This window comes from Syngnathoides biaculeatus, chromosome 2 (genome assembly GCF_019802595.1).
Source record: "Syngnathoides biaculeatus isolate LvHL_M chromosome 2, ASM1980259v1, whole genome shotgun sequence".
NCBI classification, from domain to species: Eukaryota; Metazoa; Chordata; class Actinopteri; order Syngnathiformes; family Syngnathidae; genus Syngnathoides; species Syngnathoides biaculeatus.
The window spans coordinates 29622481-29647184 of NC_084641.1; the positions used below are offsets into that span (position 1 = coordinate 29622481).

The following is a 24704-nucleotide window of genomic DNA, read 5'->3' on the forward strand; positions in this document are numbered from 1 at the left end:
AAATAAATAAAAAAAAAATAAATCATGATTTATGCAACATTAATTTGAGACTCAAAATTGCCCCTAGGTGTGATTGTCAGTGCGACTGTTGTGTGTCTCCATGTGCCCTGCGATTGGCTGGCGAACAGTTCAGGGTTGTACCCCGGCTCCTGCCCGTTGACAACTGGGACGGGCTCCAGCACTCCCTGCCACCCTTGTGAGGATAAGCGGCAAAGAAAATGGATGGTTGGATTGCCCTGCGATTGGCTGGCGACCAGTTCAGGGTGCACCCCTCCTCCTGCAGCTGAAAGTTGGGATAGGCTCTAGCACTCCTGCAACCCATTTGAGGATAAGCGGCAAGGATAACGGATGGATATATTTAATATAATTGTTTAATCAAATCAGTAAAAATTATTATTATTATTATTACTTTTTTTTTTTTTTTTTTTTACAAATGCTTTCTATGCTCATATGTAGAGTAAATTATTTAAGGACCGTTCATATTTGTAATGAATATTACAGGGATCTGGAGCGTGTGCCACACGGGTCACACTTCGCCCGCCCCCGCACATACGTCCCACCGGACGGGTTCCGCTTCGCTGCCCGGACAAACGGACCCGAACAGACAAACGAAGAACCGAGTGGCCGACACAGCAGCTCGGCCTCCTCTGGAGACGGCGAGTCCTCCGGTTCGTCCCTCAGTACGAAATCACGCAGTTCATTTCGTCGGCCAGCTGGTCCTCAAAGCGAGAAACGGACCGGCCGGTTCCGCGGGCGATCAGGTCAGCGGCGGCGCTCTCCATCTCGTCCAGGCTCATGTGACAGGCCTCGGCGATTTCTCGCTTGGCGAAATTCACAAACTTGGGGTCCTTGGCGTAGATGCCGAGACCCTCGGAGATCAGGATCTGATGAAGAAGGCCAAGAAGAAGAAGAAGAAGAAGACAAAGAAGAAGAAGAAGAAGAAGAAGAAGAAGACGAAGAATACTAGCATTGGATGCTTCCACGGCTTTTTCTTTCCAATATGTATTTTGGATGCATTCTTCTGCACATATGATAGAGTGGTGTCATTGGTTTGAAAATCCAAAAAAATTCCAACCAACCCCCCCAAAATATGGTTATATGTAAATATAAATAATAATAATGTAATAATAATAATAATAAACAAAAATAAATTAAAATGAATACATGAGAATAATAAGAATAATGTAAACGTAAATATGTTTGCTATACTGCACTTCGTAAAACGATAAGGTGATCTTATAATTAATAAAATGCAAAGCACATATGATAGAGTGGTGTCATTGGTTTGAAAATCAAAAAAAATTCCAGCCAACCCCCCCCAAAATATGGTTACGTGTAAATGTAAATAATAATAATGTAATAATAATAATAAGTAATAATAAATACGTAAATAATAATAATGTAAATATGTTTGCTATTTTCTGAGAGCAGCACTCTACAACACTGTACTTTGTAAAATGATAAGGTGATCTTATAATTAATATAATGCAGCGCATATATGATAGAGTGGTCTCATTGGTTTGAAAATTAAAAAAAATTTCAGCCACCCCCCCAAATATGTTTGTATGTAAATGTAAATAATAATAATGGAATAATAATAATAATACTAAATTCTAACATTAGTAAATAATAATAATAATAACGATGTCAATGTAAATATGTTTGCCATTTTCTAAGAGCAGCACTCTACAATACTGTACTTCGTAAAACGATAAGGTGATCTTATAAGAAGTAAAAAAGTGTTCAATGGGCATCGCGCTGCTCCCTGCAAACGCACCACGCGCCGCGCAACCTCTGCTGTACTCACCGACTCCACCAGACTGTCCGCGCTGCCTTTGTCCACGAAACCCTGGTTGGCGGGCGGCACCCGCAGGCTGGCGTAGGTCCTGTTCTGACCCGAGTACCAGCCGGAACGGCTTCCCGCGGGGAGGCTGGCGGAGCCGTCGCTCCACAGCGGCCGGCTGCTCCCCGTGGCTTCGTCCACCAGGACCACGGGGGTGTAGATCAGCTTGCCCCTGCGTCCCGAGGGGGCGACGCACCCGGGACCGGGCGTGCTGCCGGCCGCCACGTTGTTGGCCCACGAGACGGACGACGACGACGACACGCTACTGCGACGCGAATCCGGGCCGTGCTGGACCTGCCACGGCGGACGGGCTTGTGAGGGAAGGTCGCGGGTGCGCGTACGACACGCGGGGGGACGGAGTGGGGGGGGGGGGGGGGGGGTTGTTAGGTGTGGCGCCGCCCTTCTCACCTGCAGCTGAGACCTGGACGGGGTCGAGTTGCCTCGGTAGCTTCCGGGGACGACGGGATGCTCGTCCACGCTGCTCTGCGGCCGCAGACACTGAAAGTTAAAGGCGGGCTTACGACCTGAAACAACAAGCGGGAGCACGTTAGCGGTTATAAGAATCATATTTATTGGCGTGACAATTGGGTTCCGGTTCCATCGGAATTCATCAAAACATTTTTTAAAAAAAAGCTCGAGTCAAATCACATCTAATTCACTGGAACAATCCTGGCAGCCTAAAAAGGTAAATAATAGTACCGTAATTCCAGGCCTACAGAGCACACCTTGTAAAGGAAATACCATTTGGTACATACATACGCTGCCGCTGTTTAAAAGCCGCAAGTGCCCACATTGAAACACCAGATATTTACAAGGAAAAAAGGTACACAGAAAGAGTTTAATGCTAGCACAGCGCTAACGCTAATGCTAGTCCTAACGCTAGCGCCGCACTAGGTTAAAATAAAACTTACCAGGAAATATCACTGAGACACGCCAGTAACACAGCAGCAACACGATAGCGCAGCGCTAACAGGGCCGGTAAAAATAACTTCCTCGGCACATACATTCCACCAGCCTCATTCTTTTCTTTTCCACCAAGTGCCCCCTTGCGGCCGTTACAAAAAAAAAAATGCACAAATTAGCCGCATCACCGCATAAACCGGAGGGTTGACAGCGTATGAAAAAAGTCAAGGATCAAAGGTCGGAAATTACGGTCATTCAAATGAATCGCTAGCAGAAGATGAATAAATACTGTAGCGAAACAATGTAAATCTTTACAACAGAGTACCTAAAGATTAACTGGACAGTTACATACAACTGAACAGTGATTCTGTTGCATACCACTGGAGGGAGCCGTGTAACACGAGATATTTACAAAAAGACTGTCCCCAGAGTTTAATGCTATTGCTAATCCCGCGCTAAAAGTAGCTCTAACGCTAGCGCCGCACTACCGCTAACGCTAACTGGGCCGGTTAAAATAAGACTTACTACTGGTAAATATCACTGAGACACGCCAGCAACACAGCAGCAAACACGCTAGCACAGCGCTAACAGGGCCGGACCCGTAGAAGTCACTTCCTCGGCACATATATTCCACCGGTCTCATTCTTACCTTTTCCGCTCGAGTGCCCCCTTGCGGTCGTTCAGAAAAATATGCACAAATGACCTGCATCACCGCATAAATCGCAGGGTTGAAAGCGTGTGGCTTATAGGCCGAAAATTACGGTACTTCAAAGCGTAATATCACATAACACACACTAATATTTCAGACTGATCTTACATTTCCCCTACAAACAAAAGGACCATAGATGGGCGAACAAATAACATCAGTCTCACTGCGTTCTAAAGCTTTGGCAACAGACATTTGAAAACAAACGGTGGAGCAACAAATATAGACAAATAATATATTAACACGTTTGTCTACTCGCACTTCCGCAGCTCCGTGTATATGCTAATATCGCTTTCATAAATCCTGTTGGTGGCCAAGGCACGCACACCAGAACACACACCGCTTATGTGTTTCATAGATACTGTACATTCTACTTAACTAGGTCAAAAAGATGATTTGAGATACCGCTTGTTGCGTATTATTACGTTCAACAGACTTGGACAGAACTGTGACGGGTTGACCTTTGGGTATGGAAGGCAGCAGCCTCCTCCTGACAAACTGTGCGCCGACGCCGTCGCTTCCGTTGTAGTCGTTGCCTCCATAACCTCCGCTCAGAGTGCTCCCGTTGCCGTTGGCGCTGATGACGCTGCTGCCGTTTTCGTTGTACCCCGAGTACCCGTTGCCGTCGTATTCGTGAGCGGCGTAGGGCACGCCGGCGCCGCCGTTGTAGCCGTTGGCCAAACTGCCGGCGTCGCGAGGGTCGCGCGGCGCATCGCCGACGTCCACGCCGACCGCTTGTTGGATGCCTTGCGCGTTGTAGTCCGGCGCGGGCGGTAAAGGAGAGGCCGGCTCGGGATACACGAATCTACAACGGGTACAACAAAAGCTCGTGATTCACATACAAAAAGTGAGTACAATGATTGTGTGTAAGTGTATTGTCAGTACTACTCGTGGTATACGGCTCTCTCTGGTGGTGTGCGAAGGAATCACAGTTCAGTCGTACGTAACTGTCCAATTGACCCCTCCGTGGATATTGCGCAATCCGCGTCACTGACCAATCAGAGGCCAGAGATCTGCATAGACCAAAGCCCGTTTTTGCTCCCGCCATTTTCTCAGACAACATTGCATGGTCCAGTATAGGTTTTGTTAGCGTTTTATCGCGTATTTGGGTTATTTAACAAAAAATATGGTTAAGAGGTGTAGTCACGGAATTTTGTAATAGTGACGACGGGTATCCTGAAAGGCGAATTCGTACCCTTTCCAAAACCGAAGACCCAGTCCGAAAAATGCCTTCGATGGATCAAACTTTGTGGAAGACCGCATCATCAACTAAATCCATCTAATATCAACCGGAACGCACATGTTTGCACCAAGGTATGCTCTATATTTGATTTTCAATACACGTCTCGTATAAATGAATTCAAAGTTCTTCGTTAGCGTAACACTGCTGCGCGTGAACGATTGACACACTTATTCTTTGTTGAGTGATATTTAGCGATGATCTGACTGCACAAACGTGTCGCTTTCTTGCCGGCTCGCGGCCGAAAGTTAACCAGACTGTGTTTGCACGAAGATATGCCCTAAAGTTGATATTTAATACACGTCTCGTATAAATGAATGAGACGTTCTCCCCTAGCATAACACCGCTACGTGTGAACGATTGACACACTTATTCTTTGTTGAGCGATATTTAGCGATGATCGGACTCCACAAACGTATCGATTTCTTGCCGGCTCCCGATCGAAGCTTAACCAGACTGTGTTTGCACGAAGATATGCCCTAAATTTGATTTTCAATACACGTCTCGTATAAATGAATGAGACGTTCTCCGCTAGCATAACACCGCTACGTGTGAATGATTGCATGAAATCAGAAGCATGGCGTCTCTCTCAGTTAAGAACGTATTGTATTGTATTGTATTTGCCATTTTTACAAATTGTTTGTCTTACGTCTGCGCACGTGGCGTGACGTCACTTCAGGAGGCGTGGTTAAGTGCCCTGTACGGAGGGGTCAATTGACCCTTAAGTACTGTGTTGTAAACATTTACAGTGTTTCGCTTAAATAAAATAATTAATAATAACAATAATTTAATATATTTTTTAATTTAATAACAATAACATAACATTTATCTTCTGCTCGCGATTAATTTGATTTACTGTAATTTCTGGCCTATAAACCGCGACTTTTTCCACACGCTTTCAACCCTGCGGTTTATGCGGGGATGCGGCGAATTTGTGCATTTTTTTTTAAATGGCCGGAACGGGGCACTCGAGCGGAAAAGGTAAGAGTGAGACCGCTGGAATGTATGTGCCAAGGAAGTGACCTTTACCGGTCCGGACCTGTTAGCGCTGCGCTAGCGTGTTCCTGCTGTGTCTCAATTATTTTTACCAGTATGGGTTTTTTTTTTTAAAAATCGGCCCTGTTAGCATGGCACAAGCGTTAGCGTTAGTGCGGCGCTAGCGTTAGCGCGGCGGCGCTAGCGTTAAACTCTGTGTACTGTCTTTCTTTGTAAATATCTCATGTTTCATAGTGGACACTCGAGCGGAAAAGGTAAGAGTGAGATCGGTGGAATATATGTGCCAAGGAAGTGAGTTTTACCGGTCCGGACCTGTTAGCGCTGCGCTCGCGTGTTACTGCCGTGCCTCGATGATTTTTACCGGTTGCGTAGCATTAATTGGTTTCTAAAAAGTCCGTTTGATTATTTTTTCAGCCACTACGTAATGATGCACAATTTGAAGAGTTGATTTTATCCGCGCATTTGACCGTCCGTTTTTTTTTTTTTTTTTTCTCAATCCCGATTTACGGCCCCTTACCGCTCTTGAAATGCGAGATTTGCAACATCCGCCTCATTGTCGTGAACTTGCTCAGCCACCGCGGGTGCCGTCGCCTCCTGGGCTACGAGGAGGTCTGCCTCGTCGGGAGGGGGGGGCAGGTCGCTGACGGAGTCCGCCCTGTTAACAAGCAAATACGGGGAGGTACTTTACAAGGTACTTGAGGCTTGTTTAAAAACTAAACAGTAAAACTAAACAGTTGACCCTTGAAATAGGACTCAGACCGGACCATAGAATCTGCATTCTTAAATGATGCCCGTTACCATTGTAATTTAAAAAAAAAAAAAAAAAAAAAAGGTTAATTTATTCTGTGAAGATGCTTACCACACAAAAAACTGAATGGAAATGCCATTAATCCGTTCCAAACCTTCCCCAAAACACATCTACTTTTAAATCAGAAAAATAACACGCTGCAGTATTGTAGTTTATAAAAACATACAGTCGTGACGTAACACAAGGTCAAATATTTTTTAAAAATTGAACAGGTTGGGCATCATGATTTGGTGCTTTAATTCAATGGGCTTCTTTCGGATGTGCACTCCTTGCCCACCAGGGGGAGTACAATACACACACACACACACACACACACACACATCTATTACCGTAGATTTAACCATGAAACATAGAAGAAGACAGTCAGAACCGAGCCCAGTAATATTTTCGTTTTTTTTTTTTGCAGAGGATAAAACTGCTTAAAAGTTTGTGTTTTTTTTTTTAAGCAGTTTTTGACATTTTGCATTGTGTGTCAGTATTAAAATAAAAACTTATGTAACGCAAAGTAACGTAGTCTGATAGGGTTGTCAAACTCATTTTTGTCGCAATGCTGCATTTTACCAAAAGTTCCCCTTGGAGGGCCGTGATGACTGTGAAACCATAAAAATCTTTAACCGCCTCATCAAATTTACTAACTCGTTTTGGAATCAGAAATCGAGAGGTCATGTTTTTTTCAACTATTGTTGTTTGGTAACGCAAAAATGCTTGGAATATATCAACGTTATCTATCCATCCATTCATCTGTTTTCTTTTGCCGCTTATCCTCACGAGGGTGGCGGGGAGCGCTGGAGCCTACCCCAGCTGTCAACGCGCAGGAGGGGGGGGGGGTACACCCTGAACTGGTCGCCAGCCAATCGCAGGCCGACTACACCCTGGATTCGTGGTCGCCTGCCAGTGGCATTCACGGCAACACCCGGTTGGGAGTGACCCCCATGCCGCCTGCTCTGAGGTTAGCCCCACAATACGTACACCCGAAGAATATCTGGACTGGACTGGCGGCGGGGAACTCAACTCACTTCACGATAAGCAGCAGTTGGGCAGATCGCGAACAAATCTTTTAAAATGAGGATTCAAACTCGTCGTTGGCGCTCTCAATTAAAGTTCATTGTCAAACTAAACATCAAACAAAGTGAATTGTGACTGTTATGCAACTCCAGTTTTGTCTTCTGCTAGCTTCATACATCTATAAAACGCAAAACACCATGAATGGGCTAACGAGTAGCACCAGTATTTGCACCATGACAACCCTTTAAGCAAAAGATACGGCATTTCAACGCAAACGGTGCTGCAACACATGTAGACAGACAATATAAAAACACTAACAATACTCACAGACATATGCAGTGTTGCGTTGAGATAAGAGCTGAATTCATTCCCTGACCACGCACTTAACTCAAAATGTATCTCGGATCATCTTTCCCCATTGATATAAATGGAAATGCCATTAATCCGTTACCGACTTAACAGCGTTTTGAGCTAACTCGGATCTCAAGCCACTGCTGTGTGTCGTACGTCTAGGCCCTAATAAAAGTAAGAAGAGTTTTGAAACCGGCAACCCACCTGGCGGGCGGCGCCTCCGACCTGCCGGGCTGTTGCACGACAACGGTCTCCTCAGCCGGTTCCGAGCCGCCCGTCCGGAAGCAGTCCCGCAGGCTCGTCACCTGCCGCGTGATCACATCCGCTTCCACCGCAACGGCGGTCTCCTGCGCCAGCGTCTCCACCGGCGGCACCGGCGTGCCGGCGGGCGTGGTGGCGACCGAGCTCCTGTGCTCGCTGTCGAATATGTCGTCCGCGGCCTCCTCCTCCTCGAGGTCGCAGGCCATCGCCAGGCGCATCTCCGGAGCCAAGTCTTGCAGGGTCCGAAGCCCTTGCTGGGACCGCAGACCAAGAGAAAGAAAGAAACGTGACTCCTGGGAAGGCAGCAGTCAAACCGGCCGGAGTATCATTACTTTGGTGACATCTAGTGGAATAAAGGCGGAAGTGTTGCTGGTTTCACTCACAGTGGGTTTTTTTTTTGTTATATTCAAGCAATACTTTGTGCAGAGTCAAGGTAAAAAAAAAAACAAAAACTTTGAGTAGCTGCAAATACTTTGCCTGCATTCCTTCACATTTATTTCCATTCATCCATCCATTTTTTGTCCGCTTATCCTCACAAGGGTCGCAGGGAGCGCTGGAGCCCATCCCAGCTGCCAACAGGCAGGAGACGGGGCAGACCCTGGACTGGTCGCCAGACAATCGCAGGGCACATGGAGACAAACGTCCGCGCTTACAATCACACCTACGGACAATTTTGAGTGTCCAATTAATGTCGCATACCTGAAGGGAGGCGGCCTTGTCCTTCCTTTTGGACTTTCGCTCCCTTTCTTTCCTCTTCCGGTATTTTTTGAAATAGTCCTGAATCAAGAAGCTGGCGTAAAACTTCCCGCAAGTCACCTCGTCGCCTAAGGAGGAGAAATCAGGAACGGCAAAGTAAGATTCGAACCTTCCTTTGGTCATCAGTCGCCCGGAAGTGGGTGGGGTCGGAATTTACCTCTCGGGGGAGGAATGATTTCATCCAAGAGTTTGGGCTTGGTCCGCTTCCACAGTTTCTTGATGATGATCTTGAGCTCCTCGTTCTGCTGATCGATGGGCCCTGAAGGAGGCACAAAAAAAATACTAAAAAATACACACACAAAAAAAAAAACCTTCCTTAAAACGTTCAACACGGAAATGAAAGCGGGAGCCTGCACACCTGCACACGACTCCACAGGGAATTATGATTTTTTTTTTTTTTTTTTTAAATTTCGCTGCGAGCTTTAGAAACGTCACCGCCGCTGGAGTGACGTGGAAAATACTGCCGCCGATGCACTTTTTCGCTTAACGAGTACAAAACGAGAGCAATCGCAAGCCGCCAGTTTCTTTCTTGAAATCCTCTTTCATCATATTTTTGGGGACAATCTCCAGTCAAGAGATGGTGTGAATGTCAAGAGTGGTTGGTTGGACTGAGGGGCGACCGGTCCCGGGTCCGCGGCGCTAGCGTTAGCGCGGGACTAGCATTAAACTCTTATAAGCCACAGTACACAGAAAGAGTTTAACGCTAACGCTAGCGCCGCATCACCGCGCTAACGCTCGCGCCGCATCACCGCGAAAACCGCAGGGTTGAAAGTGTGTGAAAAAAGTCACGGCTTGTAGGCCGGAAATGACGGTAAATTAATCTGCTAGATGTGTAAACACATCTTGGGTGCATTATTACGAGTACTATGAGGATTTTTACTTCCGGGTCCCTCCCGCTGGTTCCAAACGCTGCTGCTCGCCTCTTAAACACATCAGAGGGAGATAAAAACTCCCGTTTTTTTGGGGGGGTTTTTTGTTTTCTCCTTGCAGTAACCCTGCGTACACTTCAGAGTTCATTAAAGGGCCACTGACATGAAAAGCATATTGTTTTAATTTTAGAAAAGGCAGCTGGACTGGACCCATCCATTTTTTCACCACAATATGATTTTGACGTACTTGGCTTTTTGTAACTCCCGCCATGAAAATCTTCTCGAGAAGAAGCTGGAAGTGATGTCATTTAGAGACGCCCACTCAGTCAGGTTCGTGTGTTTATACCAGTTTTTGTTCCTTCGTGCTAACCAAAATGCCGACTCGTTGCATTGCTGGATATTGCTCGAACACTCGGAAGGATGGATTCACTCTTCACACTTTTGCAAAAGAGCCGGTTCCTCGTGAAAAATGGATTTGCACGGGTCCAAAGGACGAGCGCTTCGTGGGTTCCAAATGACAGGTAGGTGTGTATAAAGCTAGAAAAAAAAAAAATAATAATAATTGTGTGTGTGTGTGGGGGGGGGGGGGGGCGTATTCCTTCTGTCAGAACGTAACAAAAGTTCCAGGTACATAAGTCAGGGGTGCTAAACGTGTCAATGTGCGCTTTGGCTAATTGCGGCGCCGAGCCAGGCCGCTTTTACCGCGCTGTCATCGCTCACGGCTGCGCATGCTACATCCTGTCACACAGTAGGAGAGTCGGGGAGTCTGTTGTTAGTTAGAAGTGATCCGCATATCATCTAAATATGGCTCGAAACGACAAAATAATATTGCCCCGCTCACTTCGAAAAGAGCTTCCGTGTCAGAAGGGGGGGTCGGAAAAATCCGAAAATCTCTGGTTGTTCCTCTCCCGTAGGAGGTGCCGCGACGCCATTTCTATGGCGACTGTCCCAGTGTGACGTCTGCTGATGATGTTGCAGGCCACGTGGCCGCCACTGGGATGACGAGTGAGACTCCCGCAACTTTGCGCATGGATGACACGCTATTTTTCATGACAAAATCTATTTTAGAATGTTTATAAGCACGGCAGTGGCCCTTGAAGATTCTGTTGTCGTTATTATCGAGTGCAGAGAAAGAACTGGAACCTTCCGTCTTGATCTTGAGGGACGTTCGCACCAAAGCGAACAAAGTCGCGTTGAAGGTGACCGTCCCATCCGGGTGCAGCGGCACGTTCATGGAAACCAGCCTCTGAAAGGAGACCAAGCGGACACAAAGGACGGCACATTTGAACGGATCGGTGGAAAAGGGAAGGACGCGGCGTTGAGGAGAACCCACTTTGCAAGCGACGCGGTGAGGGCAAAGTTTCCCAAAACCGAGAGGAGGCTGGATTCTCCGCAGCAACGTGACGACGTCGATGTGCTTAATGCGACCGCTGCGGCGCAAACAAAACACACGTTTATGAAAATGCCGGCACGAGACCGAGTCGAACGGGAGGTGACGGTTCCTTACGTGGCCTCGGGATCGTAGTCGGACCAAACTCTCTTAAACTCATCCAGGTGGTGGGTTCCCAACACGGTCCAGTCTCTCGTCAGGTACTCAAAGTTGTCCATGATGACAGCGATGAACAAATTAATAATCTGGATCGAGAGAAAAGATATATAGAGAGAGAGGCCGGTTCTCAGGAGGGAGATCCGGGCCACGTTCAAGCCAGAACTAGACTACGCGGTCTGAAACACGAGCAGCTAAAAAGGTAGGCGGAGCTGCGCTGCGCTGAGCTTTGCCGGATGCACAGATGAGCGTTAGCATTTCTGGTATCGGGATTCAAGAGCGTCGATAACCTCGCCTCGCTCACCAGGTAAGCGCAGAGCATGAAGAAGCTGATGAAATAGATGTAGGACAAGTTGCTGCCGCAGGAGAACTCTTCTCCGGGCTCCGTGTCCGACTCGGGGTCGCAGCGTCTGCCGGGCAGCGCGGCCAACATGATCTCCTGCCACTGCTCTCCGGTGGCGCACCTGCCGGGACGGACGCTTGGTAAAAGACGCACCGTGAAACGGTTTTCGAGGGAACGGCGCCGCACCTGAATAAGACCAGAACGGCCATGAAGAAGGTCTGGAAGTTGCAATTTCTGTTGATGTGCGTGTTGTCGTCGACGGCCACTTTCCCGAACGTCTACCGGGACGCACGCAGAGCCGAACCATTGTCAGTTGATCAACATAACTAAAATTCAAGACAACTTTTGTGAATAGATGAAATCATTTCAGGGACGCACCTGCATGCCAATCACGGCATAGATGAAAAAGATCATTGCGATGAGCAGACCGACGTAAGGCAAAGCCTGGCGGGGGGAGTTTCAAACGCGCATTTACGAGGGAGTATTTGGTACCGCCACAAGATCCGTCGCTAGTTTTTTTTTTTTTTTTTGTCTGACCTGGAGGGACTTGACAAAAGTCCAGAGGAGCGTTCGAATGCCTTCCCCCTTGCTGAGCAGTTTCACCAAACGCAAGACTCGAAACAAGCGGAAGAACGTGATGGAGACTTTGCCGCTCTCGCCTTTTCCCTGGAAACCAAACCAAAATGAGACTGTGAAGCAATGCTGGAACCAGAGAAGACGCGGGAACAGGCGCTCGTCTCTGGTCTTACCTCACCGTGACCTCCTCCCCCCTGAAGTGAAATTCCACCAAGTCCACAATGAGAGAGAGAGAGAAAAACACATACCAGTGAAAAGTAAACATTGAAAAAAACAACAACTATAGGCTACATGGTTAGCTTTGTACTATGCAGTTTATCATCAGGAAAAGCTAAAAAAAAAAATACGTTTTTTTTAAAAAAAAGCCAAATTTTTTAGGCTTGGAACGCATTATTGCTTTTTCCATTCATTGCAATGGGAAACATTGATTTGGTGTTCGAACAATGCACTTTTCGAACCGTTTTCTGGAACGGATTGTGGTCGAGAACCGAGGCATCACCGTATAAGAGTTTTGATTATTTGCCGCGGTGTTCCAGTCGTTTGGGCCAGAAAATGGGAAAAACGACCGACCGAATCCTGGCCTGGCTAATGCGAGTTGAGCGTAGAGAGTGAGGATTTCATTTGGAGTTTTGTCACTGGCATTTGCCAGTTTGTTGACTTGAGTTAATGAGTTGCCTTCACTGCCACCGAGAGAAAGTGTAGTGTGAGGTATCCTCGTCACAGCGATTCTGTGTCACCATAGTTTAGCCCCGTCTTAGTTCGTGTTTCCAAGTTTGCCTCTGAGTCGTCAGAACTCGCGTCATGTTTTTTTGGATTTTGCTTATAACCTAGCGTCGTTGTGCCTCCGTCTTCTCGAACTGGTTACACCGTGTATGATTTCAGCGCTGAATAAAAAACTACGCCTAACATCATGACCTCGTCTCGGAGTCCTGCATTTTGGCTGCAGCCCCGCACGGTTGGTTCGTGGTCCACTCTCGCTCACGACACGTTGCGTTTTCTTTCTTTGGTTTCTTTTGATCTACGTATTTTTTTTTTTTTTTTTTCAGGCTGCAACACAATAAACGGATGGGAAAGATGTGCCCCCCCCCGGGATCAATGACATGCGATGTTTTGTTTTTCTCGAGTCAAAACCCAAGAGACTTACGCTAAACTCGGAAACGGCGATGTCCAACACGCTCCCCACCACAATCAAAGCGTCGAAGGAGTTCCACGGATCGATAAAATAATGCTGAAGAAGAAGATGGCACGGGTGAGCGTCAAGAATTCTTGAATTGACGTAAGCGAACGAGCGAAACCTCACGTGGGCCCGCAGAGCCAGCAACTTGATGATCATCTCGATCGTGAAGACCACCGTGAAGATCATGTTGAGGATGTCCATGACGGAAGTGAACAGCTTGGACTGCTCGTAATGCTGAGAAAGCGCACGAAAAAGCGCCAGTCAGCAGGACGTCGACAGGCAAGCCCAACATCAACGCAAACAAGAGTGAGAGGCCGCCGGCGTGGACATTATTCAGTCGCTAGTGAAACGGTCTCAAAGTCCCTGCACGATCCTCCCTCGCGCCCAACCCAAATCTTTTCAAACAAAATACTGAAAAGCGCATTTCAGTAGTTGAATGAAAGCATTTTAGTTGTCGACGTGAGCAATAAATATCAGGAGTGTGTGTTTAAGTATGTTATAGAGCTCGTGCACGTGACGTCACCGTTTTGACGGCGCCATATTGAAGGTCGAACAGTGCCGCTCGACATTGAAGGAGGAGAATATTCACAATACCCGAGACGTGCTGTGCTGTTGGTTGTCACAACAGACGAGACAGATATTATTCAAAGAGGTCATTCTATGGAATACCGGCTGAAAAGACCAGAAAATATCGATGGATTTCGGCAATTAAACGTGATGGACCAAAATACACACACGCCTGTGTAGCGATCGCTTCATTTCATGTAGGAATTATTCTTCGCAATCTCAAATTATCAAGTATTTATAATGCCAAATTGACTCATTTGTCTGTCGCTGAGAGGTTTAGAGGTGTGTGTGTGGCCACAATACGCTTCCGTGTACGTAGGAGCTGACTCCCCGTCCTCTTTTTTTTTCCTCATCATAGTTAACGAATGCGAGTTTGTGTAAAACTGGGCGTCATTTATTGAAAAACTGGTATGTGTATTGAATACTAGCTGAAAAGATCGATGGATTCAGGCAAAGGTTAGCGTGTAGCTGAATACGCTTCCGCGTTCACGAGCCGTCAAAACCCTCGTCTTGTTTTTCCAAATCATAGTCAATGAATGCGAGTTTGTGTAAAACCGGGGGTCATTTATTGAAATATTGGTGTTTGTATTGAATAGGATCTGAAAAGATCGATGGATTCCGGCAAAGCTTAGTGTTTAGCCGAATACGCTTCCACGTTCACGAGCCGTCAAAACCCTCGTCTTTTTTTTCAAAATCATAGTCAATGAATGCGAGTTTGTGTAAAACCGGGGGTCATTTATTTGAAAATTGGTATTTGCATTGAATACTAGCGGAAAAGATCGATTGATTCCAGCAAAGGTTAGCGTGTAGCCGAATACGCTTCCGCGTTCACGAGCCGTCAAAACCGTCACTATGTGGGATTTATTCCTGACTGAGAACAGATCCAGCAATGAAGTGTTTGTATGCGTCTAGACTTTTCTACGCTTTCCAACACTTCCGTGTAAATCTCGACGACTTACTCACCAGATCCACGTGTAGATCCAGTTGTCCGAGACAAGCGGAAGCCAATTAACAGTCCAATTTCTGGACTTCAGCATTAAATCCGGGTCCTCTATGCCGAGTTTATCTCGTTTTCCCACGTACTGTTGTTTATTTTCACCTTCTAAATGTCTGACAGTATCGGGCAAGACTCTGGCCGTCGCGCTACAAGACAGATTTCCGTGTCGTCTCCAAGCGACTTAGCATTGAGCGATGCTTTGCTAGACCGGCAATATGGCAAGTCGCGTGATCACGTAGGTGCACGAGCGCTATACTACAGTATGGGGGTGAAAAAAAATGTAAATAAATGTTTGGAACGTGTGTGAGAGCATCTCAGTTGTGTCTACAAGAGCATTTTAGTGGTGTGTGAGAGTGTTTCTCTTGCGTGTGAGCAGAAAATAATCAGTAGTATGTGAGAGAGCGTTTAACTACTGCGTGGGAAAAAACATGAGCATTATACACGGGTGTAAGTGAGAGAGCCCCCGACGGCGCTCACAGAAACGAGTACCTGCACGGCCAGCGTGAGCGTGTTGCCCAGAATCAGCACAAACATGACGTACTCAAACTGGCTGGAGTTTATAATCCTCCAGAATTTGAGCTGGGATGGATTTTTGGGAATGTAAATCTTTATGGGTTGAGCTTTCAGAGCGTAGTACACACTGGCGCTGGAGGGGGGGGGGGGGGGAGCAAAAGAAAACAGTTTGCACGCCTCCCGATACTCAGAATTGGGGAAAAATGACCCGCTTCGGGGAGAAGAACCGACCTGGTTTTTGTTGAGCTCGCAGTTTTTGAATTCAGCCTCTCCTTGCTCTCGGAAGGTGATGATGACAAACCCCACAAAAATGTTCATCATGAAGAAGGCGATGATGATGATGTAGATGATGAAAAAGATGGAGATTTCCACCCGGTAGTTGTAAATGGGCCCGTGATTGATGGCGTTGGCGTCCACGGCGCGGTACAGGAGCCTTAACGAAGTGGGGGGCGGGGCACTTAGACGCGGCGGACAAAAGGACGACGCTGGCGGCGGCGGCGGCGGACGGCTTACTGTGGCCACCCTTCGAAGGTGGAGACGGTGAAGAGCGCCAGCATGCCCATGAGCACGTTGTCAAAGTTGAAGTCGCTGTTTTCCCAGATGCGCTCCTTCACCATGGGATGGTTCATATCGCCGTCTTTGTACACCACAAACGTTCCCCTACGAGGACGCAGCACAGCGCCGTCAGGAGCCAAGGAAACCCGAGACAATTTTCCTGCTCTGCAAAACTCGTTGAAAATAAAAGTTTTCATTTCAGGAAGCGACAAGCGCAAGACGTCCGCATTTTACTGCAAAGAGGCTAATCGCCGCGTATTTACGTCATCCTCAAACACGTCTGTGCACGTTTTCTCGATAAAACGCTGCTAATTTAAAATCTTGATTAAAATTTCAGAATTATGGGTTCAGACGTGATGTGAGATTGGTGAGTTTAGCGATAGTTAGAAACCAGCTCGGCAGATTCTGTGAGGACGACTTCGCCAAATTTATCCTGACTAAGCTCGGCAGATAATAATATTATCATAATAATTATTTTAGAGTGATTTTTTTCTCTCTCTATGAAGCTTGATGATGAAGATGCAGTCACTTCGAGAGAATCTAATTCGAGTATAATACATTGATAACCTTTCATGCGGAGCATAATTGATTGCATAATATTGCAGAAAGTGAACACATTTCAGAACACTTACCAGATTTGCACTAAATCAATAAATGTACATATTTTCAGAATGCTCTTGTAATTACAGTGATGCCTCGGTTCTCCACCAAAATCCGCTCCAGAAAACGGTTTGAGAAGTGATTTGTTGGAAAACCAAATCGGTGTTTCCCATTACAATTAATGGAAAAAGAAATAATGCGTTCCAAGTCTTAAAAATTTGGCTTGTTAAAGCATTTTTGTTTTAGCTTTTCCTGATAATAAACTGCCTAGTAGAAATACATGTTTAAATACTTTAATTTAAGAAATACATTTATTTTTCGCTTAAAATGTATGCTTTAGCAGTAGAGTACTCGAGGCTGGGAGCGCATGGCCGTATCTGTTGCGAGTCGGAACTCCCAGCCTCGTAAACTTTTTTTATTAGCAAAACTGTGTTCGAATTGACAATAACAAAGCGCGTCGTGGGTGGGTCAGCTGCTTGCGCTGCGCATTATATTTTTTCCGTTTTTTTTTTTCGGCGGCGTGGGAATTCGTAACATAGCGCGTCGTGGGTCAGCTGGTCTGGCCGCACGCAATATGTTATTTCCGGGTTTTGTTTGAGTAACAATTTTTGTCCGAAAAACAGAAACAAAAAAACTGATCTGTTTGAAAACGGGGACGTTCAAGGAACCGAGGCTTTATTGTATTTGCATTGAAAAAAAAATGGAATATCCTGGTCTGGCGCACTCAAGAGCAAATTTAGTAAATTTGACCCGAGACAAAAATGTGTCGGACAGTCCGGTACGGTGCATTTCACATGAATCCTGAATTTTGTACCTGAAAGGCTAACATTCCAAATATTTTGTGAGCAAGTGTTGTATTCTGAAATATAATCTGCCACTTTTCTGGAGGTGATGCAAAAACGGCAAAAGAAAACTAACTTGCACTCGTCAGGAGTGTGTTTGGCTTCGTCGGTGCAGCTGTAGAACCTGCCCTGAAACGTCAGACGGACCACCATGAACGCGTTTGCCTCCCCTCACGGAAGACGAAGGCCCTTAAAACGCAAAGAACCTTGAAGAGCTGCACTCCGATGCAGGCGAACATGAACTGCAGGAGCGTCGTGACGATCAAGATGTTGCCGATGGTGCGGATGGCCACAAACACGCACTGCACCACGTTCTAGGAGGGAAAAAAAAAAAAAAAAAAAAAAAAAGAACATCTTCATGAGCGCAGCAACGGCGCTCAAAGGAATCCCAGAAAATGAAAGCAAGCCGCCTACTTTTAGTCCTTTGGCTCTGTTGATGGCACGGAGAGGTCTGAGAACGCGGAGCACTCGGAGAATCTTCACCACGGAAATTGCACTGGAACTGGGGGGGGGGGGGGTCAAAGAGGAGTTCTGACAACGTTGCGGAAACCTCAAGCCGGGTTCCGGAAAACCTCTGCGAGGGGGACTCACTGAAGGAAAAACGAGGTGAGCGACACGCTGACCACCAGCAGGTCCAGAAGGTTGAAGGCGTTTCTGCAGAAGGAGCCCGTGTGCAGGAAAGCGCCGTAAACGGTCATCTACGTGCGGCGGACGTCGGAGAGATCAGCGGTGCTTCAAACGCAACATTCACGGGCTTTTTCGAACCTTCTGCAACGGTTCTAGTAAATTTGCATGCAAAATGAAGCTGGGGTGCTTTTGAAAACCACATCGGTGGAAGAGCCACACTTCAATTATCCCGTTAACGCCCGTAACGTTCTCTTAGTTCCCAAAGAATGTTTCTGAAATTATTTTAAAGCCTTGCATCACCCAGGCCCGTGATACTTAACCGGACCCAAATGTGCGTTGCGCAGAGAAAACAAAACAAAACAAACATTTCTGTTCATCGAAGGCATTTTTTTTTTCTCACAATGGTTCTTAAGTTGCTTGCGAGGGCACCAAAAGGCGACGACACTTGGGAGCCGCGCTCACCTTCAGGACGATCTCCACGGTGAAAACGGACGTGAAGACGTAATCGGCGTAGCCCAACACCTGAGGATGAGAAGGAGAAGGACGGGGACCGGTGAGACGAGCGACAGAGAGCGGAGGAAGTAAGGAAGGAAGGAAGGAAGGAGGGGGGAGAGAGGGAAAGCAGGAAGGAATGCAAGGGAGGGAGGAGGTAAAGAAGGAAGGAAGGCAAGAACAGGAAGGAAGGCAAGGGAAGGCAGGAAGGAAAGAAGGAAGGAGGAAGGAATGCAAGGAAAGGAAGGAAGGCAAGGGAAGGCAGGAAGGAAAGAAGGAAGGACGGAAGGAATGCAAGGAAAGGAAGGAAGGCAAGGGAGGGAATGCAAGGGAAGGAAGGAAGGAATAAAGGAAGGAAGGAATCCGAGGGAAGGCAGGCAAGGGAAGGAAGGAAGGAGGAGGGAGGGAAAGAAGAAAGGAAGGGAAGGAAAGAAGGGAAGGAAGGAGGGGGAGAGAGGGAAAGCAGGAAGGAATGCAAGGGAGGGAGGAGGTAAAGAAGGAAGGAAGGCAAGAACAGGAAGGAAGGCAAGGGAAGGCAGGAAGGAAAGAAGGAAGGAAGGAAGGAATGCAAGGAAGGAAGGAAGGCAAGGGAGGGAATGCAAGGGAAGGAAGGAAGGAATAAAAGAAGGAAGGAATCCAAGGGAAGGCAGGCAAGGGAAGGAAGGAAGGAGGAGGGAGGAGGGAGGGAAAGAAGGAAGGAAAGGAAGAACAGGAAGGAAGGCAAGGGAAGGCAAGGGAAGGAAGAACAGGAAGGAAGGAAGGAATGCAAGGGAAGGCGAGGCAAACGAAGGCAGGCAGGCAGGCAGGCAGGCAGGCAGGCAGGCGCTTACGACGTTCCTGAAGGAGTGCGATTTGATGGGGTCCTCAGCGGCCAGAGAGATGCTGCTGAGGATGATGAAGATGAGGATGAAGTTGGTGAAGTAGGGATGATGGATGAGGTTGTGGCAGGCCACGCGCAAGCTGCCATTTGGGAGGAGATTCAAAAGAAAGCAGGTTCAAGTCGCCGCGGGACATTCCCCGCCTTTCCGCTCAAGTCCCCAAAGCGTCTGCCGAAAAGTCCGCTTCCGCCCTCGGCTCTAAAAATGGCCGCCGGAACCGGGGACCGCCACGGCGCTCACCAGTTCTTCTTTCCCAGGATGAAGAAAGAACTTCCGTCGGGAATGGGAACGATCTTTTCTTTGGGACCGGAGAACTCGGGCTTCAACGGGGCCACTCCTGCGAGTACGAAGCAGCGGTTAGTACGTATTCCTTTTCTCACACGGCTATTTATGGGGCCCCGCCGTCCACAACATGACGATATTATTATGAATTAAGGAGCTGTAGCAAACAGATATGCTTGTAAACATAATGTCATAATGCTCACCGTCAGAGAAATATTCATACAACAACACGTTCATTATTGTGGTATTGCAGCAGTGGTGATTCCAATATTTTATTTCGCTTCCCTCATATTGCGACACCAACGTCAAAATATTAAAAACACTTGTGAGGATGTTGGAAGCAAATTGAGAAAAAGTCCAATATTCATTGTGTCCAGATTATTAGCATCTTGATGTGGTGAAATATTATAATGTATATATAATATTATATAAAAAAAGTGAAATATTTTGAAAAGAATAAAAACAACGGATGAACGAATTTTCACGTCTGTATTTTTTCTCTGCATAATCAAACTGGATTAAGATGAGTTTTGAGAAAAAGATCTCGATGTGGAAAAATTAATACCTCTCTTGCAGTGTCAATCAAAATATTGAACACGGTAATAAACGATACAGCTTCTGTATTGGATATTATTAAAAATATTGCACCGCACAGTCGAGGACAAAAAAAAAAAAAATCACATGCGTAAAATTTGTTACGAATAGAAATACGTAGATATTGAAAGACGTCGCTTATTTTGTGTGGACATTGACCAATGTTCCCTGTAAGCTGCGCCACTGCGCAATTGCGCACTCGTCGCACACTCTCAGCGCACACGAAAACCGATCCAGCGCCCTCAACCTCAACCTAACATCATTTTTTTTAACATGGAACCGCATGGTCACAACCACTGACGACAAAACAAACAAAAAAAAAAAAAACCATATTTTAGCGGTAAGTCAATTGGTTGATGCCAGTTGGCCGCCATCTTGGTACTCCCAAACCGTGTGGAGGAAACGGTTTACGGGTTGGATTATGGCGGTGGGTTTTCCTCAAAGTTTGGCATGTAGGATTAAAACTGGTCGTAGGAGCTTGACAATTTTTCAGTTCTGGTAACATGAAGGATTTTTAATTCGACTTGCTAAGACAAAAAAGCCAAAGTGCAAAGGAATGACATATAAACACCGTGACTAGCAAGAAAGCTTGCATATTACCTAGCGTCCGATTTCCGTGACATGTTAACGTTTCCCAAAATATGCTGTGAAGCACTACCATCATAACAGATGAAAAAAATAAACGTTTTTTTTTTTTTTGTCATAAAAACATTCAATTTTGCGTCAATCAGTTCGATATATTTTTGGAAATAAGGACTCGCAATGGGCAAATACATGCTAAACGCATCGTTCATTTGTTATCTCTGCGACGTCGTATTTCAGACACAAAATTTCAACTTGTTTCCTTGCATTTGAAAATCAAATTCAATTTGCAGAGTTCCGTATTATGAAATTCATCAAAACATTTCACAGAAAATGTATTTTCTTGCTTATCCACTGATGAAGTTTGGGAAAACATTTGCATTACTTTTTCCCAAAAAAACGTCGGCCTATTAAGGTGAAGCAGAGAGTGAACAGTCAACAACAACTGTAAACAAAACTTTGTTCAAGTGAATTGAGCTCATCAGAAAAAAAAAACCTTTACAAACAAACTTTAACAGTGTCAAAGTAAATCTTTCCAACTTACCTGTGGAAGGTTTTCTCACAGCCGCAAAACTGGCGATTAGCGCACAGGTCGTTTTTGGGAGTATCAAGATGGCGGATGCGACTTTCGTTTTGGTGGCCAATGAGCCATCCAGTTTTTTGTTTTTTTTTTTAGATCAGCGCTCAGCCTACTTCTACTTCCTAGTTTACCTGACACCGCCCCCCCTCCGCTCTTAAAGGGGTGCACTCATAATTACAAACAGAACACACACCCGCAACTTTACATCTGCGGGCATGACTGACCACACCGGTACATTTTTCCAAACGTGAGTGACTGGGACTGACACAAATGAATGTTCCACTGAAATGATTTTGGACGAGGAGTTTTCGGGACCGGGCGAAAGGTTTCTTAGGGAAATTTTGGAAGCGCGAGAGGCTGACAGCACGGCAGGCGAACGGCAGCACATCGTGCCCGCTTGCTCACCCTCCAGGCCCTCGATGGCCCTCAGCTCTTCGTTCTCCTGCCAGTCGTCGTCCTCGTTCTGCGCACCAAACGAGAAGAAACCGTCGCCGTCACGTTGCTCTCTTTGAACATCAAGTTGCCAAGTCAAGTTGACTTTACCCCCGCATCTTCATCCTCTTTCTCCTCATCGTCATCCCACTCTTCTTCGTCGTCCTTTTTCTCCCTGAAAAGCCCAAAGTGAGTTTTTCGTCCGAACGCGTTCCGTTTTTTTCCGTATCGCAGATATTTGCGGGACCCGCCCCGAACCTACTCGACTTTTTTCTGCCCGCCGCCTCCAGCCAGGTTGTCGACGGCGATGGCCAAGAAGACGTTGAGCAGGATGTCTGATCAAGCGACGAGTTAAGTCGAACCGGCTCGGCTCGGTCCGGCGGCCGAATGCTTTCGCGGCTCGGCGGAAAAGGATACAGTTGCCGCAGACGAACAGGATGACAAAGTAAATGCACACCACCATGTTGGGAAAGACCGGTCCGCCGTAGGCCATGATCCCGTCATACATCACGGCGTTCCAGTCCTCTCCGGTGAGGATCTGCCGAGACCGGAGACAATCACGGAATCACCCTCAAACGCCAAGACCGGACCGACGCTTTTGCCGCGTGAAATCACTTGAAAGCAAGTCAGCAGCGCTTGAGGGAAGGAGTCGAACGTGCTCCTCTTCATTTGGGTCTCGTCAAAGTTGAACTTGCCGCCGAACAGCTGCATGCCCAGCAAGGCGAAGATGATCAGGAAGAGGAAAAGCAGCAGCAGGAGGGAACAGATGGCCTTCATGGAGTTGAGCAGAGAGTTGACCAGGTCGGAGAGAGCGGCCCAGTGGCTGAAAAGGACGAGACGGGGCCAAACGTGGGCGGAGGCCAAGGCGAAGGGTGCCCGCGAGCGCGCCGAGCGGAGCGCCGCCGCAGGAAAATCGGCTGAATTCGTCACAAAGCTGGCGGACGACGGTCCTTCTGGCGTCTCCTCACCGAGTCATCTTGAAAATCCGGAGCAGTCGGATGCAGCGGAGAACCGAGATACCGATGGGCGGGATGAAGTCCCACTCGACCAGCAGCGTCTCCAGGATGCCGCCGCACACCACGAAGCAGTCGAAGCGGTTGAAGAGGGCCATGAAGTAGATCTGCAGGCCGAAGGCGTACATCTTCATCAGCATCTCCAGTGTGAAGAGCAGCAGCAGGATCTTATTGGCTCGCTCTGCGGAGACGCACGGAAACTCAGTGGCCGAACGGGTAGAAAAAGTCGACACACCCCCGCTCCGGTGCCGGCTTTTCGTGGCGTAGACCAAGTACGGAAAAGCCTCGGTTCCCGACCACAATCCGTTCCAGAAAACGGTTCGAGGAGTGATTTGTTCGAAAACCGAATCGATGTTTTCCATTGCAATGAATGGAAAAGGAAATAATGTGTTGTCAATTAGCCTTTTGAAAGAGTTTTTTTTTTTTTTTTTTTTTTTTTTTAGCTTTTCCTGATATTAAACTGCATAGTAGAAATACCTTTGGCCCACCGATAAGAAATAATGCTCCCTTTGCCGGTTTCCGTGACGAGTGCTAGCTTGCGTGACAAATAAGCACCCGCGACAAGCTAAACAACCACCGCGCAAGAAAAATCCCCCTCAAGTTGAAATCAAAATGGAAGGACGGACTCCCTACCTTGCATTTCCGTGAGCCACTTCGGCTGCCCGTAATGCTCCGAGGCGCTGGCCACCGTGTTGAGAAACACCAGAAGAAGAACCAGCCAGTAGAAGTTGGTGGTCTTGACGGCCACGCGGCAGTTTTTCCTGAACGTGTGGTTCAACTGGCACAACTGGTCGCTGAGGAAAGAGCGACTTACGTGTTTTTGAAAAAACGGAGGCGAAAGCAAACATGGTGGGTTTTACGCGGGTGCTATTTCGCTTTCATGAATTACATCATGCAGCATTGGCCAAACTGTGTTTTGTATAAATGGACTGTGGAAAAAAAAAAAAAAAAACAACTAAATAAAAATGTCAGTTTGGGTCACGATCTTACCAGAAGCTGTTGGCCATCATCTTGGCCCTGGAAAACAGAAAAAAACAAATTAAATTTGTGACGTGCGAGTGAAACAAGAATTGACCTTCCTTGAAATAAAAAATATAGTTATATCTATTCATGAGCTCATTTACTTTATATAATAACAAATTGGTTCTCGAGCTCTGTTAGCTTTTTTACCACAGTTTTGGGAAACAACCGCAAGTCAAATTTCAAGTGATGGAACTGGAAGTGTAAGTGGAAGATAAACCTATTAATCAGGTAGAGAAAACGCATTTTGGGGAAGTCAGCAAATGCAAACTGTAAATTTGCTTGAGTTCATATGTCCCCTAGGCGTAGATTTACTGTATTTCACTATTTTTGAACAGCATTGAAGGGGGTTTTCTCCTGCCTTGTGGCAGATGTCGTTCTTGTGAATCGGGAGATCATTCAGAAGGCCTCCAGACTTGCATAATTGAGCAGATCAATGCCGTGATAATTTTATATTGGTGGACCAACCAGGACCGCTTTGATGTTGTGTTACCACTAGTATGTGACACGCTTGGAAAAAATTTTCAACACGTGAAAATAATCATAGAATGAGCTGTTGCGGGTTTGTTATGATTTAGGATGTAGCGCACATTCCTTGGTGTGTTCCCCCCCCCCCCCCCCCACACACACACACACACAATTTTCCCTCGAGCCAAGGGCCATTTTTGACATGTGATACAGACCACGGTGCACCACCAACCAAAACTCCCGATTAGTGGTTGGGCATCGCTGCCGCAACTGTGCGCGATG

General features: G+C 46.8%; 1 protein-coding gene across 1 annotated transcript in view; it reads right to left on the reverse strand.

Annotated features, from left to right (window-relative positions):
• Nucleotides 1–488: 488 nt before the first annotated feature.
• LOC133514547 (voltage-dependent L-type calcium channel subunit alpha-1D-like) overlaps nt 489–24704 on the reverse strand; it is a 41179-nt gene continuing 16963 nt past the window's right edge. The window contains exons 13-48 of the mRNA XM_061846335.1: nt 23925–23951; nt 23568–23728; nt 22890–23115; nt 22537–22744; nt 22339–22459; nt 22184–22256; nt 22033–22096; nt 21895–21952; nt 19692–19788; nt 19404–19533; nt 18544–18603; nt 18046–18152; nt 17869–17956; nt 17661–17768; nt 17531–17583; nt 15971–16117; nt 15666–15890; nt 15434–15584; nt 13504–13614; nt 13348–13431; nt 12377–12397; nt 12165–12293; nt 12006–12071; nt 11814–11905; nt 11589–11748; nt 11246–11373; nt 11072–11168; nt 10882–10984; nt 9027–9128; nt 8813–8937; nt 8057–8367; nt 6206–6343; nt 3914–4257; nt 2252–2367; nt 1808–2137; nt 489–884 (exon numbers count right to left, since the gene is read on the reverse strand). Coding sequence (XP_061702319.1) covers nt 678–884; nt 1808–2137; nt 2252–2367; nt 3914–4257; nt 6206–6343; nt 8057–8367; nt 8813–8937; nt 9027–9128; nt 10882–10984; nt 11072–11168; nt 11246–11373; nt 11589–11748; nt 11814–11905; nt 12006–12071; nt 12165–12293; nt 12377–12397; nt 13348–13431; nt 13504–13614; nt 15434–15584; nt 15666–15890; nt 15971–16117; nt 17531–17583; nt 17661–17768; nt 17869–17956; nt 18046–18152; nt 18544–18603; nt 19404–19533; nt 19692–19788; nt 21895–21952; nt 22033–22096; nt 22184–22256; nt 22339–22459; nt 22537–22744; nt 22890–23115; nt 23568–23728; nt 23925–23951 — 4768 coding nt within the window. The 3' untranslated portion in view covers nt 489–677. The remainder of the gene's footprint in view (nt 885–1807; nt 2138–2251; nt 2368–3913; nt 4258–6205; nt 6344–8056; nt 8368–8812; nt 8938–9026; nt 9129–10881; nt 10985–11071; nt 11169–11245; nt 11374–11588; nt 11749–11813; nt 11906–12005; nt 12072–12164; nt 12294–12376; nt 12398–13347; nt 13432–13503; nt 13615–15433; nt 15585–15665; nt 15891–15970; nt 16118–17530; nt 17584–17660; nt 17769–17868; nt 17957–18045; nt 18153–18543; nt 18604–19403; nt 19534–19691; nt 19789–21894; nt 21953–22032; nt 22097–22183; nt 22257–22338; nt 22460–22536; nt 22745–22889; nt 23116–23567; nt 23729–23924; nt 23952–24704) is intronic.